Below are 18311 nucleotides of genomic sequence, written 5' to 3'. Positions count from 1 at the left end.
CAGTCATTGTACGTCTTCATCAGCTCGAGATTACCAAATAGCCCGCTATTTCTGATTTGGGAAATAAGCCCACTATAAGTTACAATAAGTTATAAATCGCGTCTTCATCAGCACGAGACTCGACCTCGAAACTCGAGCTAGAGAAATTAGCTCGAGATATTTTGCTCAGCGTTCGCGCATAGTGCGAGTGTTCGGGCTGGTGAAGACGCACCGGACAAATGGTGGAATTATTTGCTAAATAGCGGGATATTTTGCAAACTAGCCCAAGATATCTTGGAATGATTTTCTCGACCAAATATCCCGATAATTGCAACTGCGGGGGCTGATGAAGACGCAAATTAGCTGGATAATTTGCCATCGGGATAGTGAAAATAGCGGGTTATTTGGCAAACTCGAGCCGATGAGGACATGACTGGTTTTTGTGGGTAGAAACTTACCTTAGTATTACTCAAGTTTCTACTCGAGATATTGAAACGTAAATGATAAGTAGCTGCTTATGGGAGCATCCTGCCATTCAATGAAATACATCGTATGATTCTATAGGGTGTATGTAGTCAGGGAAGTATCTACGGAGGGGAGGGTGTGTCGGTGCTGGTGTGTTCCTTAACCTACCGTTTGTTCATTTTGTTCTTATCATCATCATCATTTTGTTCTTGCATTCTCTTTGTACAGTACCCTGCCAACAGATATTACAGGCTTTTTCGAATGCTGCCCTCTAAATTTCGCCCCTACGAAATGTGTAGAAGGTACGTATTTTTTTCATCATTTTTTTTCACAGGTGGGGGACTCGGGAGGGGGGGGGTGGAATTCGTAACAATTCAGCGGCTTTGCCTCTTTGGCATAAATCCCCAAAGAAGAGTGGGGGACAGGGTTAACGCAAATGGGCGCAGAATTTTTTCTTGAGAACACAGACACGCACACCCACACACATACGAACATTTCTTTTTAAATTGACAAAAGTTGAATCATTTTAGACCGTTAAAACCATTAATATCGTTGCATAGGCCCAATACATGACCTTCCTATACCATCATACGATACAAAATATATTCGCTCGCCACGCCGTGACCCGACTGTTTAGTAGAAGGCGTACAGTATTATATGTAACCCATTTAACCACGCCTTTGTTTGCCGCTATATCGGCTAGTAGCTCTTCCAAGAAAATAATAATGTTTAGATATTGGTATATACCCGTACGTTGTAATTAATACATTATCAGGGATGATCTTCATATAATAATAATGATAACCTAGGCTTCTATAGCGCATTCCATCTTCAGAGAAAATAACAATGCGCTTTACAATAATAAAACAGCAACTTAATTACACATAACTAGTACAGTAATTCATGAACTAAAGAAATATCAAAATAAGAACAAGATTAATAATAATCAATAAATATTGACATCAATTACAGAGAAATGAAAGCAAATTATAACGAATTACAGTAATGTTATCAATAATGCAGTTAAAATGACATCAGAGAGCGTTTTAAAACAAGTAAGATGTCAGTTGTGATTTAAAGAAAGTTAAGTCTGTGATGGTTCGGAAGGAAGTGGGGAGAGAGTTCCAAAGACGCGAAGCTGCAGATGATAATCTTCTGGATCCGAGATACTGCTTCAGCACATTATACTTGGGGTTGTGTGTGTGATGGTCTGAAGATCCATTAGATCTTTAGATTAGACTATTAGATTGATAGTGTTCAAAGACAATCTCATGATGAAAGACCTTTAATATGTTACTTGATGAGATAAACTATAAATGCAAGCTAGTTTGAGGGGAAATTCGAGGGAAATGTCGCTCTCAGTCGCTTTAAGTTAGGGGCACATAATATTACGGAGGTTATGAGAAATCTATCCTTTCGGGGGAGATGAGGCATGATACAAATATCTTGTCATAAGACGTATGAGTTGGCCTATGTCTCTTTTTATCATGAATATTGATGAATGACATTTTGGAATGTACATGCAGTTGCCTTGAGTTTGAAGTTATAGGAGGTGCACATTTGACACATATACAAGGAGCACTAAGAAGATGTGGAAAAAATCACTTACTACTAAGGGAAAAGGGCACATGTCAAAATAAAAGGGGAACGTATCAGATTTGGATAGGGGCACTTATGAAGAGTGAAGAGGGTGTAATTATAAGGAAGGGGCAGAAGCATATATTACAGAAAGAAAATAATCACCTGTTGAAAGAGAAAATGGCACTTATTGGAAAGGAAAGGGGGCAGGTGGCAAAGTAAAAGGGGCACTTCTAAGAAGGAGACAGTGTGATTTGTTACAAAGGAAAAGTGGTAAGTGGCACTAGTAATTCAACTGCAATAATAACAAGTAAAGAAGACAGGAGGCATCCTTGTCGGACCTTCTGTTCAATAGAGAAAGATATTGGATATCTATCCATAATTCATTTCCTTTCCTTTTGTATTTATACAAAGTTTGAATCCATTTAATAAATCCTTCTTTAAATTAAAACTTCTTTAAAAGCGGGAAATAAAAATGGGTGGCTAACTTTATCATATGCTTTCCTGAAGTCTAGAAACATAATAATCTTATCTAAACAATAATCAATAAAATCCTGGGTCAATCTGACATTTTCTTTATAAATCTAGTTTGATCTGTGGAAATAATACCACCTACATGTATAACATTTTGTAATCGTTTTGATAAAACTAAGTTTCAGAACATGACACTGTACATGGACAAATATATACAAAACACACAGGAGCATGTTTGGGTGCAATATGTGTTTTAATTCAATTATTTTCACTTGTCTGCAGGTGCAATATAAAGCCGCGGGCAAAAACCATTCAAGTGATTACAACAAAAAAGGTGGATGTGCTTAGTCCAGTGTAAATGGGACAACACGCAAATGTGTCATAAACATTTGGTCCAACTACTGCAGGTATATGAGCGCATGTAAAGAGCAGTCCTCTTCATGGGGTAACCTTTCTGTTGTGATTTAGTTTTAAATTGACATGCAATAAATTAGAAAGCCCACGGATTATTTTCGCCTACACCGGGACTCAACACTATCTCTAGATATACACCTAAGTCCTAACCATCATAACCTTTTAAATATTAAGAAATATATGTTTGTCTTTATTTAGGATGCCCATGTCAGTTTGGCGGCTACTGTGACTTCACAGCGGGCACCTGCAGGTGCCCGTCGGGACGGACTGGGCCGCTGTGTGAAGAAATGTGCCCCGTTGGGACGTACGGAGTGGAGTGCGTTCAGAGATGTACGTGCGGTGTGGGTGCCACGTGTGATCCCTACAGTGGACTGTGTAGCTGTCAACCTAATCTAAAGTGAATACAAATTTAATGTCTTTGTTACTATTTAACGTCTTTTAGAATATATACCTAGATTGTGAAGTATGATAAACAATAAGCTAAACATAATTTTTATACAAGTATTCTTTTTAAAGAATTTGTAAATGATTGTCATTTTAGTCTTATTTGGTTTTCCAAATGAACGTAAAAGGAGTGAACAAAGTGCTAGTAGCACTTGTAACACACCGACGAATAGACTTTTCACCTTTCCCCAAAATATTTGTCAATCAATGTCCTGTGGAATCGATGTCAGGTATTCAAAGAAGAAGAAACGGCTCTCAGGTGTCACTTCGCGAGGGGGATACTAAATCCCGACTCACCTGCCAATTCTAATCCCCCGTACATTACCTTAATGCTACTGTCAATGTGGTTAAACTTCTAAAAGTAATTGTATATCTAATCGATTGCCTTAATTATATTATCTTCTTTTCTCAGCTGCATGATATGCCGAGAGGGTTTCTACGGTCCCACCTGCAAGTTGACCTGCCCATGTGACCTAGGAGTGTCATGTGACTCATTCACTGGACATTGCCAGCAAGGTATAAAGGATGGATTGAGGGAAGGGGAAGGGGGAGGGGAAGTGGAAGGGGAAGGGGAAGGGGAAGGGGAAGGGGGAAGGGGAGGGGGTTCTACGGTCCCATGTGCAAGTTGACCTGCCCATGTGACCTAGGGGTGTCATGTGACTCATTCACATGACATAGCCAGCAAGGTATATAGGATGGATTGAGGAAGGGGAAAGGGGAGGAGCAAAGAGGGGGGGGGGGGGGGTCTACGTTCCCACGTACAAGAAGACCTGCCCATGTGACCTAGGAGTGTCATGTGACTCATTCACTGGACATTACCAGCAAGGTATAAAGGATGTATTGAGGGAAGGGGAAGGAGAAGGGAAAGGGGGCGGGGTCTACGGTCCCACGTGCAAGAAGACCTGCCCATGTGACCTAGGAGTGTCATGTGACTCATTCACTGGACATTGCCAGCAAGGTATAAAGGATGGATTGAGGGAAGTCATTAAAAAAGCACTATATAGTCGATAAAGTATACGAGCACGTGAAAGAAATTACCACAACTACTACAATTGTGGAAGGTATATTCAATGACAAATATAGATTTCAAGATTATTAATTATTTGGCGTCAGACATACCTGGGAAGGGAAAGCTAACTAGTGTACGGGCTAGTGTACATGTAAATCACTGTGACCCTCGGGTCTCTCTTCCCGTTATTAAATGATTGGGATGTATAGGTGGACCACTACTCCAGGGTTCCCCTAATCTAGAATCTGGATGGTAGTCGCCATCCTCCCCTACACCTACTGCAAACCTGGGATGGCGTAATCCACGAATCCGTATGCACCGGTCTAAACAGCCTGGCGTAGAACATCGGGGATCAGGTCATCTTCGGCTTGCAGCAAAAAGGTGGAGATCGCAGAGGTGGAGATAATAAATCGGCCAGATTCTGGACTAGGCTAGTGCAGTGTGTTTGAAACAGGGAAGGGGCACTGTAATACACATCGAAGTCTTCAGTCGTTTGCCTGGGTTGAATTCGAACCCATCTCTTGCTCTGAGCCCCCCGCCTCCGTAACAGATTTGTCATGATTATAAGTAGTTGTATGTCATAATTATGTACGCAACATATTATTTTCCCCTTCCAATGTAACTCTATCTTCTTTATTCCATCTGAATGAAAAACGAATTGAAACATTGATAACTGCTTTATAGGCCTACGTACAGCGCTTTTCTAGTGATCGCTTTGAAGCGTTTCTGTCTAAGATGACAAAAAGTTCCCACTCCAATCAAACACTTAGTACAAGGCAGAAACCATAAAAAAGTTATAGTTATGCCTTATTGTCTTTTACCCTCGCTTTGACAGCAAATTACTAATGGCGTTAATCCTAGCTATTGGAACAGATCAAAGAGCGCCACCTAAACATAGCCAAGACAATTGATTTTCCTCATAACTTAAGGCCCGGTCACACAGAGGGGACGCATGGGTGACGCACGGCCAGCACATTGGAAATTTGCAATTTGGGCCAGTGCGTTGTCGTTCGCTAGGCGTGCGTCATCATTCGTTACTCGTTCGTCGAGCGCGCTGGACCCACGCTATGCATTCGTCGTCATTCGCTGTGTGCATCGGGATTTTTTGAGCATGCTCAAAAGTGTGCGCGGAGCTAGCCTCTTGTCGATGCCCTCGCGCTGTTGGAGTCTCTAAATTCTGACGAGCGAAGCGAGTCAGAGAAACCGAGGCGCTTAAGAGGCTAGCGCGGAGCTCGACGCATGAATGTACACGCCAAAGGCACGCCAGACATGCGTGGAGCGCGCTAGACCAGCGCCAGATATACGCGGAGCACACGCTCTGTATACGCACAGCGCGCTAGCTACACGCTGTGCATTTTGTGTCAGCTCGCTAGCTTTTCCAAAATCATGACAAAAGTTAGGCACACGGCCGTGCGTCGTCTATATGTGACCACCTCTGTTGAGAACGCGGTGCATGCGTGGACCATTCGTCCAGCGCGCTAGAAACACGCTGTGCATTCGTGGAAGTTGTTATCATATGCGCTCTGTGTACGGTCTGTATGCGCACTGTATGCGCCATGTATGCGCTCAGCGCGCTAGCAAAACGCTATGCATTTGGTGTCAGCTCTCTGTAGCTTCGACAAAAGTTGGGCGCACGACAACGCACTGGCCAAAATTGCAAATTTCCTATGCTCTGGCCGTGCGTTCCCCAAGCGTCCCCTCTGTGTGACCGGGCCTTTACGGCAAACTTTCAGGATAGATATTACCTACATTTTATATTTTCTTTGCAATCGTACATGGCAGGTCCCCAAGCAAATGCAGGAAGTTTCTGGACGGATTTCTCTATCAGTGAGATGGCTGCCATCGCACTTGGAGCAGCACTTATCGTCGTCATGGTGATAGGTGGCGCTCTACTCATTCGATCCTGCTGCAAACATCGATCTTCTCAAATGTTAACATTGTAAGAAACGTCACCTTAGCATGAACTGTTGGGTATAGCCTTTTAGGCGATTACCGTTTCCTTCAACTTTATCCAATTTCCTTCCTTTATTCTGTTAATTAACTGTTCATTCTCTCTCTCAGTCTTTCTTTCTCTCTCTCTCTTTCTTTCTCTCTCTCTCTCTCTCTCTTTCTCCGCCCCTTCCCCTTCTCTATCCCTCACTCGTTCTCTCTCTCTCTTTTCTCTCCCTCTCCCATTTCTCTCTCTTTTTTCATTCATGTCATGTGAAACACTAACAATCAAACATTACCATTTTCCGGTTTAAAATGTTTAACATGCCTCTGGTCATTCTTAACATGACAAGGGTTTAACATTGTGTGTGTTGTTATCAATGGCCGCCCGGTTTCGAAGGACGCCAGTTGTAGTTAGGTTAGGAAATGAGGCTGATTAAAAAAGAACACGCGGTGATAATATATGATTCATACATTGTTCTCCCGCACCTGTGTTTCCTTTTCAACAACAACAACATCGACCTGTAAACGTGACGTTGCCAAATCTGAAACTGTTTCCACGAATACAATTCAATTTTGTTCGTTTTCTGTGCATGACGAATCCATGAGGATTATATGGAAATATTAATAATTCATTATCAGTAGTATTAGTAGCTGTAGTAGCAAGAGTAGTAATAGTAGTAGCATAGTTATTATTATCATTATTATTATCAACATCATCATCATCGGCATCATTTTTGTGTGCCCTGCCTTGTATCAGGGGAGGGCTGGGTGACTAATAAAATAAAAGGCTCTAATTATTTCAAATCTTTGCGGTAATACCCCTCTTTGATATTAATGAAATAACGTATTCAACATCTTTACTCAGGAATGGAAGAGCATGACACTATGATGCCGTGATATTCGTGTTACTAACTCTATAACTAAAAAAAAAACAGTTATGTATTTGGTAACGAGAACTTGAAAGCATCATAAAGATCATTCGACATCTGCTCCTGCGACATTTGTTGGGGTTGCAGTTTGGTTTAAGGTTATGATTAGGGCCAGGGTTAGTGTTAAGTTAAGGATTAAGGTTAGGGTACGGTTAAGGTTAGGGTTATGGTGAAGGTTAGGGTAAGGTTATTGCTGAGCCAGGTTTGAAGAATTTGATCGGTGAAGGATATGGACTCGACAGCGGATTAATTTTCGCGGAAGCATGTGTCGTATAAACTCCATTGAGCTATAATTCTGTAAAGTCGTAATGTAGAAACAAAGTTACCATAATATTCGTGCCATATCGTGACCTTATATTTTTCCTTCACCTTTCCTCCTTGCACAGGACCCGCCTTCCGTCTGATGAACCGTGTAGATACACTGTTGATTCCGGTAAGATTCTTGTCTGCCAAAGGGTAACTGGGACTAAGCTATTGGCATATCCGTAAGGGCGGAGGGGGGGGGGGGGGGGGTGGTGAGTGGTTGTTGATAGATAGTAGAAATCTTCCCGCATGTTTATTTCTTGCTTCTGTCGACAAACTTACAATTCTTATGACAAAAATACTATTTGTGCTCGATTTTTATTCACATTCGCCTCCACTGCCCCTCCCTCATGACGCTGGCTACGCTAATACTTAGCATAAGCCCGGATACAGAAATAACAACATTGTATTTTTGATAACTTCTTTCCTCTTTCGTTCTCTCAAATTTTACTGCATGTAGATAGTCAAATGAAACATTCGGGTTATGCATAGAGATGGTCAATGGTTGTTTAGTTCAGCTCTAGTCACCTTATTTCCTCATTCGAAAACAAATTCAGTGGAAATAAGTGTATGAAAATAAAACAGAAAATAAATTATATAATTGAAGCTGTATTAGTATATATTTTGCTATAATTCATGTGCCTGTTCCATTCCTGTGCAGGTATAGACACCAGTTGTAATGATTATTTGCTCTTAGGGGTGCGCAGTACACCTAAATATGGAGATGTGTCTCAAGTGATATCCTCCAAAATACGTGCCAACGTCTCCCTTTGTGACCAAAATGAAGAGGTGTCGGGCTGCTGTGGTTTTTCTTCGATTCTCACCGACTACTAAGGATATAACTCCAAAAACCACTTCATTCATTGTCCTTAACTCCTGCTCCTCTTTGTTACTGGTTGATTAAAACCGATGGAGAATAAGATTTGTTTATGGTAACAAAGGAAATGAAATGTCTCCCTAAGTTTATTTTATAGGCAAAAATATAAAAGATAAGGTAACCATCCGAAATTGTTGTTAAAGGTCATTGTAGGATGAATTACTTTACGTTTATTTTTTTTTAAAATTTTGTTAAACGTATTTACAACAAATTTAAGAAAGAAACCATTCAAGAAACATTAAATCATTAAACATATTCAACATCACATCGAAACAAGGTCACTAACCGGGGCGTGCCTGACAATTGACAGTGGGAATGCATACTGAAACATTTTAATGCTGCAGTATACCCCACATTTACAGTCATTACAGTTTTGGAATTACTGATTGTATAAAGACATTTGCAGAAAGGGAATAAAACAATCCGAGTTATATTTTCATTTAAGTTCTCATAAGAAGTAATTTTACAGCCTGTAGATATAACACAGCTTGCAAGAGCAATGATTTATTTCAAGATTTCACTTCGAATACTTCCCCAGATTCAGCTGTATTTACAAAACAATAATCGTTTTCAAAAACAAGAAAATAGCCTTATTGTTTCTATGATACCAAGTTAACGGAAGAATGGGTTTAATGAGAGCGTTGTATTGAATCAAACTCGAAATAATGAGTCACTATGTAGGAAATACATTTTTGACAATGTTAGTTCATTTTGCAGGATTCGTTATGAGTCCTTCCTAAATTCAGGTATACTAGTCATAACTTACATAACCATTCCAAATCGACCATGTCAGTAAAATAAATATGATAAGATGAATATAAATTGATCAAGTATATCAAATTAAAAACTGAAAACTTGGGCTGGTTTTATACTGACCTTGCGTCGATGAAAATATTCTGTATTGATGTTGTAAAATTTAATTTTGTAATATGTAATCAATCATAGTACCATACAAAGCTATAGCTCTATATTGAATAATTTAAAAACGGAGTTCTTTTCGAGTATGAATGTGATATTATATCGTGTGAATATCAACCTTGATATTTGTATTTTTGTTTTGTTTACAGTCAGATAAACTGAATTTGCAACCAAAACTTTGAAATCATCGCACATTTCAGTATCCCTTTGTATAGTGAATCAGTAATGATAACATTCGTTTGTTGACAAAACTACTTAATAGCCCTTTCAAAAGTGCAGCCACACGTGTTTCAATGATTTATTTCCGTAATGATTGTGTTTGTTTTCCTTGATGCAAAAGTTGCTATTATATTTCGAATGGGATCAAGGCTATCCTGATAAAATTACTCATCAAATCATGATGTACTATATTTTCTCGAAAATTTTTTCGAAAACGAGAAAAATTCATTTTAAGATTTCACTTCTAACAAAACGGAAACAGACTATCAAAACAAGGAAATGTCGATAGTATCACGCGTCACCTCTATATGCAGACAAGTCAAATACTAATTACGTAATCTCTTTATTAATTCAATAGGCAATGCAACGGGGTATTGAACTTGCTCTTGGGTTGATTTCATGAAGGTCTTTGCGCTTGTTTTGATTTCTTTTTTTTTCTATCGTAAGGCGTTGATGGAGTTTATGACAAATCCAAATACAGCATGTCTCGGCACACTGTCATTGAAATAAATGAGAGTACTAAATTATTACCTAAATAAACCTTTTGTCCTCAGGAGATATTTTATAAAAAAAACAGGAAAGAATGTAAATATGATAAATAGCGTCTTTCTATTGTTTTCAGACCACGTGCCTGCCGCCACGGCTGTCACAGCTACGAAGCGTCACTCAGCCGTGTTCCTGACCTCTGATGGAGATGCTAGCATATATTGGAACCAGAGGGCAAGTCATTTCGAACGACAGCTTCCAACCATCCCCGGAGAGGGACGTCTTCTTCGACCAGCCAGCGCGCAACCTCTGATGAGGAAACATTACGAACGGCGCTCCCTGCGGACTGAACGCGCTCCACGTTGCGTGTCGGTGGCGTGCGGAGAGAAACTAGAATACCATCGAGAGACCACACCCGACAAGACAAAATTACCAGTTCGACCTCCAAATGTCGGGAGATTGAGCGGCAGTGAGGGGAATTTATGTTTGCCAATGCGGCAAGAGAATTACGGATGTACAGCTAGTGCAAGCATCCCAGACTACAGTAGACACAGTCGTGTCGCTAAGAGAAACGGCAACTATGATCACCTGACAAGACCTGTCAGTTGGGTCTCGCGTTGTTCACGTGATTCATCACCTGAGCCATCACCTGATGGTTATCATCGCCTCGAAACTCCGCCAACATTACGTGTGAAGCGAGGAGACACAAACAAGGACAGACCGGGGTCGTCGTCCAACGATCTCGACTTCCATTCTCTTCATGAATACGATCATGCACCGAAGCTGCCGCCGATGAAGAGAGGGCACTTGGAGAAGACGGACAGCGCACCGCTGACTGAGAATAATTACGAGGAGCCACTCAAAGTATTGCGAGAATCTAAGCGCGAGAGTCTAGAGCGTGATGACGACGGTAGAAAGAGGACAAGAGAGATTGAATCTGAATTCCGAAGAAAAGACTCCGAGACGTCGGGTGAAAATATGTACGAAGTTTTGACTGCACCATGAAGGATCCAATCAGAGTGTTATTCCCGGTGCACACGAGGCGTCAGTGCGATTGCGCCATTACCTGCGCTGCTCAAGCCATTGAAGAAAATCAACCGTACGACAGTAATTCAAAGCAGTATTGCACTTTTCAATTCACTTGTTGCGCGATTTCACTCCACTCGCACATGACGTGTCAAAGACCGTCTTGGTAACAGACCTGGGACCGTCAAAGACCGTCTTGGTAACGGACCTGGGACCGTCAAAGACCGTCTTGGTAACGGACCTGGGACCGTCAAAGACCGTCTTGGTAACGGACCTGGAACCGTCAAAGACCGTCTCGGTAACGGACCTGGGACCTCCAAAGACCGTCTCGGTAACGGACCTGGGACCGTCAAAGACCGTCCTGGAAACAGACTTGGGACCGTCAAAGACCGTCTTGGTAACGGACCTGGGACCGTCAAAGGCCGTCTTGGTAACGGACCTGGGACCGTCAAAGACCGTCTCGGTAATGGACCTGGGACCATCAAAGGCCGTCTTGGTAAGGGACCTGGGACCCAGTCCTAGGTCGATGAAATGACACTTCGTGTACAATGGCATTACACGATCCTTATCGGCTATCACCACAGTATTACATAAAAGCCTTTGCCCTGTTATTGAATCTTATGTTACCAAATAGATCTTATAATATGTAACTAATTTTGTACATATAAAAAGGTCAGCAATTTATGTTGAACACAAAAGTGTAGATGTTGAGATTCGACATCCGATTGTTTTGACGAGATCACTGATTAATCATCCAAGTACCATACGTTTCAGTTTCTCGTAATCGTTCATTTATTGTCCCGCTACAAGTTCATGCTGAAATACACCACACGATCAACATGAATCAATCATTGTTTGGTTAACAGTTTGTATAGTTTCAAATAGTTCGGTTGATAATGAATAGAATTACTTCAATTAGTCTAGATGTTTAGAAGATGACCAACTACAATTAATATAAAATATTTATATAATATTTCAAAAGGGGTACAGTTCGTTCTTATGAAATTTGGTGTACATTGTACCCCCCCCCCCCCCCCCCCCCCCTCGGCTCCACTGATATGCATTGTGGGGATGAAAATGGGACCGTTACTACACAAAGCTGCTCTGATTCTTTGAAACTAAATATGGCTCTTTAGATGACCACAAGAGGGCACTCTTTGTAAGCAACAGTGGAAAATGGAAGGAGAAGGATGAACTTATTACAGAGGGAAAGGGGCGGTCGTCAGAGTACTATAAGGCGTCCCATCAATCAGAGCTTGATAGGGGCACTTATCAGAGATGAAAAGGGGGCATTTATCAGAAGGAGAAAAGAGCACTAATAAGAAAGGTAATTACACGTAGGCACGTATACAAATAAAAAGGGAACCTGAAAATGGGCACTTGTCAAAGTAAAAGGAGCAGCCATCAGATAATAATAGAGGACACTTACCAGAAGTGAAAGGGGGCTCTTATGAGAAGGGGAAAGGGGTATCTATGAAAAGAAAATGGGCACTTGTCAAAGTACAAGAGGCACCTATCAGATATGAATAGAGGCCATTTACCAGAGGTGAAAAGGGGCTCTTATGAGAAGGGGGAAGGGGCATTTATTAGAAAAAGGGGCACCCATCCAGTAAATGCCCCCCCTTCCCTCGATAACGATCACTTTCCCCTCAATTACTGAACCCAGGATATGCCTCTACTCATAGCCTTTGGTAAAGGAGACCAAGATGGAGAATGTCATTTCGGTACCCCAAAAAGGAGTTAACTAATTCAGGGAGTAAAAATCACTTTTAAAATACATTCCAGGATTTCAACGTTTGGAAGAACACACCGCGGTCCAATTAGCTACAACGCCAACATTCAAGATTTTGGCAATCAAATCATTCGATGGAAAGACGTTCAAACGAAATTATAATTTAACAAAGATCGGACTCCGTAGGTGAAAATATATTTCTTATCACCTTCTTTGTCGAAAATATTCATTAGCACATTCTTTTTCAAGTCAGAACTTTAATTTTCCACTTACATTAAGATGCATCGTGTTTTAAAACGAATGAAAAAAAAAAATGTTTCTTCATATCGCTTTCTGATAATCATCCCATTTTCAAACCTAAATCCTACTTAAATTGTAGGTATGATATATTTAAGTGTTCAACTGATATTATATTGTTTAATATTTAAGCGCAACAATGTGAGCAAATCGGTTGATAATGGACAACCGATTGTAGTGACTTGACTGTAAGATTTTAATCAAAGACTAAATATTAGACTTTTCTTCGAAGCATTTTATGTTTGATCAGTGTCTCTCAAACTATGCACGATTATGTAACTGTTTTTTTTAAATTTCTTATATACTCTCGATATCTGTTGAGTGTAAAAACAAGTACTTTGCTCTTATAATACTACATGTATCTGCAATTTATCAATCTTAGAATATGTATTCCAGTTAGATGTTTTGACATGAATGTTGCTGTAAATAAATGCTCATTTTTACAATCTAAACAATCTCGTGCTTATTCGTTTGGCTTTAAATGATGATAAGTTTTTAATAGACGCTCTACTTGCAAAGGCAGCACCTTTAGGGGTTTAGTCTGCACCCTTTAAAATGTGCAATCCTTCTCCCATACTCGAGGAATACTCATGAAATTTGCTCGTACACAAATACATATTAAACATGCATGTTGTTTATTGGTTAGTAATCATATAATCAATGTATCTATTGCTAAAACGTGAATGTAATTGTAACATGATCAGACAAAATAATATATTTGTTTAATGATTGCCGAAGGAAAAAGTCAAATCACAAAATTGATGCGCATTGTCATAATTTGTTTAACAAATCATGATAAATGTATTTTTTATGTGAACACGTGTCAAGTAATCATGAATATGCATGCAATATGCAAACTTTTATTTTGCACCCTTTTTGGTCGATAGGGTTCATTTTTGTGGGAAGGGTGCAAAATCTTATTTTGCACCCTTTTTTGAACTCCTTTTCCTTCAAAAGGGTTCATTTTTACGTAAAGGGTGCAAACTCTTATTTTGCACCCTTTTTTGCACCCTTTTTTCTTAGAGTGTAGAGTGGGGACTGGCTACTCACATTCATGCACAAAGTGGAACACACATTTCTTGAAAGTCTTTCAAAGCACCCCGTAGAGCTACTATTACGCACTGTGACAATAAGGATTAAAATTGAATTAATAAAATTATTTATGAATTTATCCTAAAGTTCATCTTCAGAAGTATCGGAATTTTTAAAGTAAAGTCAGTGCATGACGCTAAATGTGTCGGAAAGAAAATGTGATACTTGTGTGATTTTTTTTAAAAGTTCGTTGGCAAACCAACTTAAAATGCCGATGCGAATAGCATAACATTATTTTGAAGACAGCACTAATTGATACTTGGCTCTTTTCGGTTATCGCTGAATTAATATATACCACCTCAAAACTCAAGAATGATAAATGGTTTATTTAACACTTACTGTTTACAACCGTGTATAAACACTTTAAAACAATTAAATCATTAGCAAATGATTTACTGAAAAATGAATCGAAACCATGTCATTAAAATGAACAATGAAATGAAATGTTCGATCATTCATCTTACCACGACTAATCAAGGCTATCAATTTCAAAGCATCCTAAGCATCGTGGGAGAATATAGTCCACTCTAGCTAGCTTTGGATCCAGTTTGTCTTCCTTACAAAATCCTCTTTCAAGACATTGATGCCAGAGCTAGCACCGAGCAGAGCCATAATCATCTACGAGACAAAAAGCAGTTCAATATGGCTGCTTTCTATTTGAAATTATTTCTCCTCATCTTCTACTGGATATTGCAACATCTTTTCATGAAGCTCTTTACAGGTATGTTTACATTAGTCGTTTAAATAGGCCTACTTTAAAACATGTCCACATACATGTACATGAATATTTCAAAAGCTTTTCACTATAACTCTTCAACAGTAAGTTTATATCAAGAGTTTCGAAACTTAAAATGTACAAGGCTCATCTGGATATCTAAAAAGCTGAAAAGAAACTCTTTAATTATATTAAAAACTATTGAAGAACTTCTTCGTAATTTCATACATGCAATACATGCAAAACTGTAGCTTTCCTAAAGTTAGCATCTCATTTTAACGAAATGTACACTGCCGATTATCATGATCTTGGAAATCGTATTACACTTTTCACTCGTCTAATACATCCGGTTGATTTGCGTTGGTTTTTATATTGAAGTAACAGAGAACCACAGAAAGGGCGATTATAACAGTGCCGACAATGAAAATAAACGTAAAGCCAAAATGGATGTGGATGAACAAACCGGAACATGGTATTTCCTCAACGAGTACATGTCTGTGACTTTTTTTTCTGTGAAAGTACATGAAAGAAAATTTGTGCCAAAGTTACTTTTAACCAAATTTATTAACATATGATTTAGTGATTTTATACAGAGATAATGGTTTATGTGACTTAATTCATTCAATGACAATGTAGCGGTTACATACACTGCAATTTGATCTAAAAACAACAATACAATGCTCTAAAGTTTAACAGCCCTATTTCATGACATAAATAATAATTTTGTTGCAGACCATCAACAATAAAAGCAGGCTAAATCTGAAAAGTATTGATATAATGATGTGCATTTTATATGTAGAAAGTTGTTAAGCATTTTTGCATTATTTCTAGTTTCTATATTTTACTTTGGTTAGAGATAACCTTGTGATGCGGTGTTTTGATAACTTTTGACGAAGCGGAATTGAAATCAAATAAAGTACGAACTTGTCACGTTGTCAAAACATTGTAAACAATTCGCCATATGTGTCAGGATAGATACAAATAAAATATTTCTCTCATTTTTACGGAATTTTGAGGGCAGTTTTGTTTCTTTACATCATTGTGAAGGAATGAACCTGTATTGCCTCTTTCAAAAGATCCCTTAAAACATACTTCCACCCTCAGTAACTTGTGTGATTTATATACCTTCGTTCATGAGCCTATGTATTTCATGTTTCTCTTCACATAATGTAATGTTGTAAGGGCTATGGTACTTTTTGTCAGTGCAATCAAAATGATCGATATTATCATTATTAGTATGTGTCTGTAAATCGTTCTCTGCACGAGATATGCTTTTAAACAAAAATGTGTTAATCAAAATAGCAATCGTATAATGCAAGTACGCGCTTAGTTTATGCTAAACTAAGTTTATGCTAAAGACCCACCATCAACAATAATCAGACAGGCACTGACCATAAGAGCACAGCTCCTCACATCAACCTACCTCACCCGAACCCGTCTTACCAAGATTAAGAAAGCAACCAACACAAAGTGTCCTCTCTGCAATTTTGAGGAGGATACCGTAGTTCACGCTGTGGCTGCCTGCTCGACTACTGTCAACCTTCTGGAAGACCTTACCGACAGAGCCAGTAGACTCCTGCATAATGTCCTCGACTCTGCACACCAAATACACCACTGCTCAACACCCAGGACCCTTCCCATCTGATTTACGCTATTCTCTTGCCATATGATCCATACCTTCCCTCCACTGTCAATGATTATATTTTAAAGATGACTCTTCACTATCTTTACAAAATTCATGCCCATCGCCTGCACTCCATACCCTCCAACTAAGGATTTTATAACATATTTACAGCAGCCTACTACTTCGAATGCGATAAACTCGCTGATCTCCGAAAAGCGGAGGGACAACAACAGAGAGAGATCCCGAGTCGACCAAGTTTGGTAGGAAAATGTTTAAAACATAGAAATAGAGGCCTTAAGTAAAGCGTTGTTATTATTCACAAACATTAATGTACCATTAGATAACTGAGAAATATAATTCTGATTATTCAATCAAGGAATTTATAGAGCGCAAACATCTAGTTAAAATTCCTAATGAAAAGAGCTGATGATGATGAAAAACTACCGAATAAGCCGTCCATGATTCACCTAGTAAAGACTTGGTAGTGGCTAGTTGTAAGCAATATGGAATAGGTATGCCTTTTTTCTCGGGAGTGGGGGGGGGGGGGGGGGTTGAAAGCGGATAGCCGTATACAAGAGCCTGTCTTCATCAGCTGCATAAGCAGTGATTATGATTATCGCGAACCCAGTGCCGTGAGTGCTTCGATTAGTGTTCATGGATATGATTTTTATCTTGTTTTGCACATAATTACATGCACAAATCAAAGAGAGTTCAATTAGTCCTTAATATACTTAAACTGGATAATCATGATTTATTTCTCGATGCTTTGGTTTTGGTTTTATTTATCGTTTTTGTATTTTTCTTCCATACGGTATATTATAATCTACCCCCATATATTCGCCTTTCTTTGTACATAATATCTCTCATCATATAATATAACCACCTTGCTCACCATCTCCATTTTTACCCTCTCTTTCTAGTACACATTAAATATTTCTATCTATAAATCACAATCTCTATCTTGCTCCCTCACCGCTGTTTTGTATATACTTTTTTTCCCTTTCTCCTGTCTTTTCCCTCTCTCTCCCTCTCTCACATTTCCTCGTGATATAAAGCCTACATACATGTAATGAGTAAGATTTGTTTCCTGAATTCGTAGAATATAGAGGTATTTTGAAAACCAAACTCGGCTAAATATGAAAGCGTGGGCCTTTAATACCGGGAAAATGTTCATTGTTTTCCTCATAACTGTCATGAAGAGACGACGTCTTACTCGTGAGATGACCTCGATAAAAAAATAGTCGTTTTATTTCACCCAAATACATGTAAGACGAAACAGTTAAACAAACAGCACTTAGAGTCATTTTTGGTTAGATAAATTGATTATTTTTGTAGAACCTTTCTATCATTTCATGCACAACTGATGAATTTAGTGAACTGAGACTTATATTTCTGTGCATTAAAATTGTTATAGAATAGATGTAAAGATATCTAACGAGATGATCACTTATAATCTCAAGTACCCCTATCTATACATTTATTGCCGATGCTATGTAATACACACGAATTGATTATTGTATTGTAACTATTCTAACGATGACAACTGGATATCAACTAACTATACATTAAAGGAAACCAAAACCTTCATACTAATTATTTTATTGTAAAGTTTAAGATGTTTGAAAAATATCAGTGAAAATTTGAACAAAATCGGGCAAAGAATAAGGAAGTAAGAGCTTTTTGAAATGACTAGTCACTAGAGGGCGGTATTCAATTTGATGACATCATCTGTGGACAACTCTCCATGCCTTTTTACATCAAATTTCATGTTTTTCCTTCTTTCTTGTGATAGACATAA

At 39.0% G+C, this 18311-nt stretch overlaps 1 protein-coding gene and 1 long non-coding RNA gene across 2 annotated transcripts; both read left to right on the top strand.

Annotated features, from left to right (window-relative positions):
- The first annotated feature begins 489 nt into the window (after positions 1-489).
- On the top strand, positions 490-3866 carry LOC115919527. The gene is made up of 3 exons (XR_004061893.1): positions 490-746; positions 3109-3307; positions 3767-3866. It is a non-coding gene; the product is annotated as an uncharacterized LOC115919527 (long non-coding RNA).
- A 388-nt stretch (positions 3867-4254) lies between these two features.
- On the top strand, positions 4255-12087 carry LOC105439627. The gene is made up of 4 exons (XM_030973629.1): positions 4255-4312; positions 6146-6302; positions 7611-7657; positions 10164-12087. Exons 2-4 carry the CDS (start codon positions 6196-6198, stop codon positions 11030-11032), a joined length of 1023 nt encoding a protein of 340 aa, XP_030829489.1. The 5' UTR covers positions 4255-4312; positions 6146-6195; the 3' UTR covers positions 11033-12087.
- Positions 12088-18311: the final 6224 nt, after the last annotated feature.

Source organism: Strongylocentrotus purpuratus, unplaced genomic scaffold (genome assembly GCF_000002235.5).
Source record: "Strongylocentrotus purpuratus isolate Spur 01 unplaced genomic scaffold, Spur_5.0 spur5_scaffold_6, whole genome shotgun sequence".
Lineage (NCBI taxonomy): Eukaryota > Metazoa > Echinodermata > Echinoidea > Camarodonta > Strongylocentrotidae > Strongylocentrotus > Strongylocentrotus purpuratus.
Note: the sequence above shows the minus strand (reverse complement) of the source record. Positions and strands in the feature narration are given on the sequence as shown.

Bases quoted from the DNA above. Each gene is read 5' to 3' on its own strand.
- LOC105439627 (XM_030973629.1), top strand. From the start codon at position 6,196: ATGGCTGCCATCGCACTTGGAGCAGCACTTATCGTCGTCATGGTGATA. The intron at 6,303-7,610 runs GTAAGAAACGTC...CTCCTTGCACAG, and splicing joins TCTTCTCAAATGTTAACATT to GACCCGCCTTCCGTCTGATG. The intron at 7,658-10,163 runs GTAAGATTCTTG...TATTGTTTTCAG, and splicing joins TAGATACACTGTTGATTCCG to ACCACGTGCCTGCCGCCACG.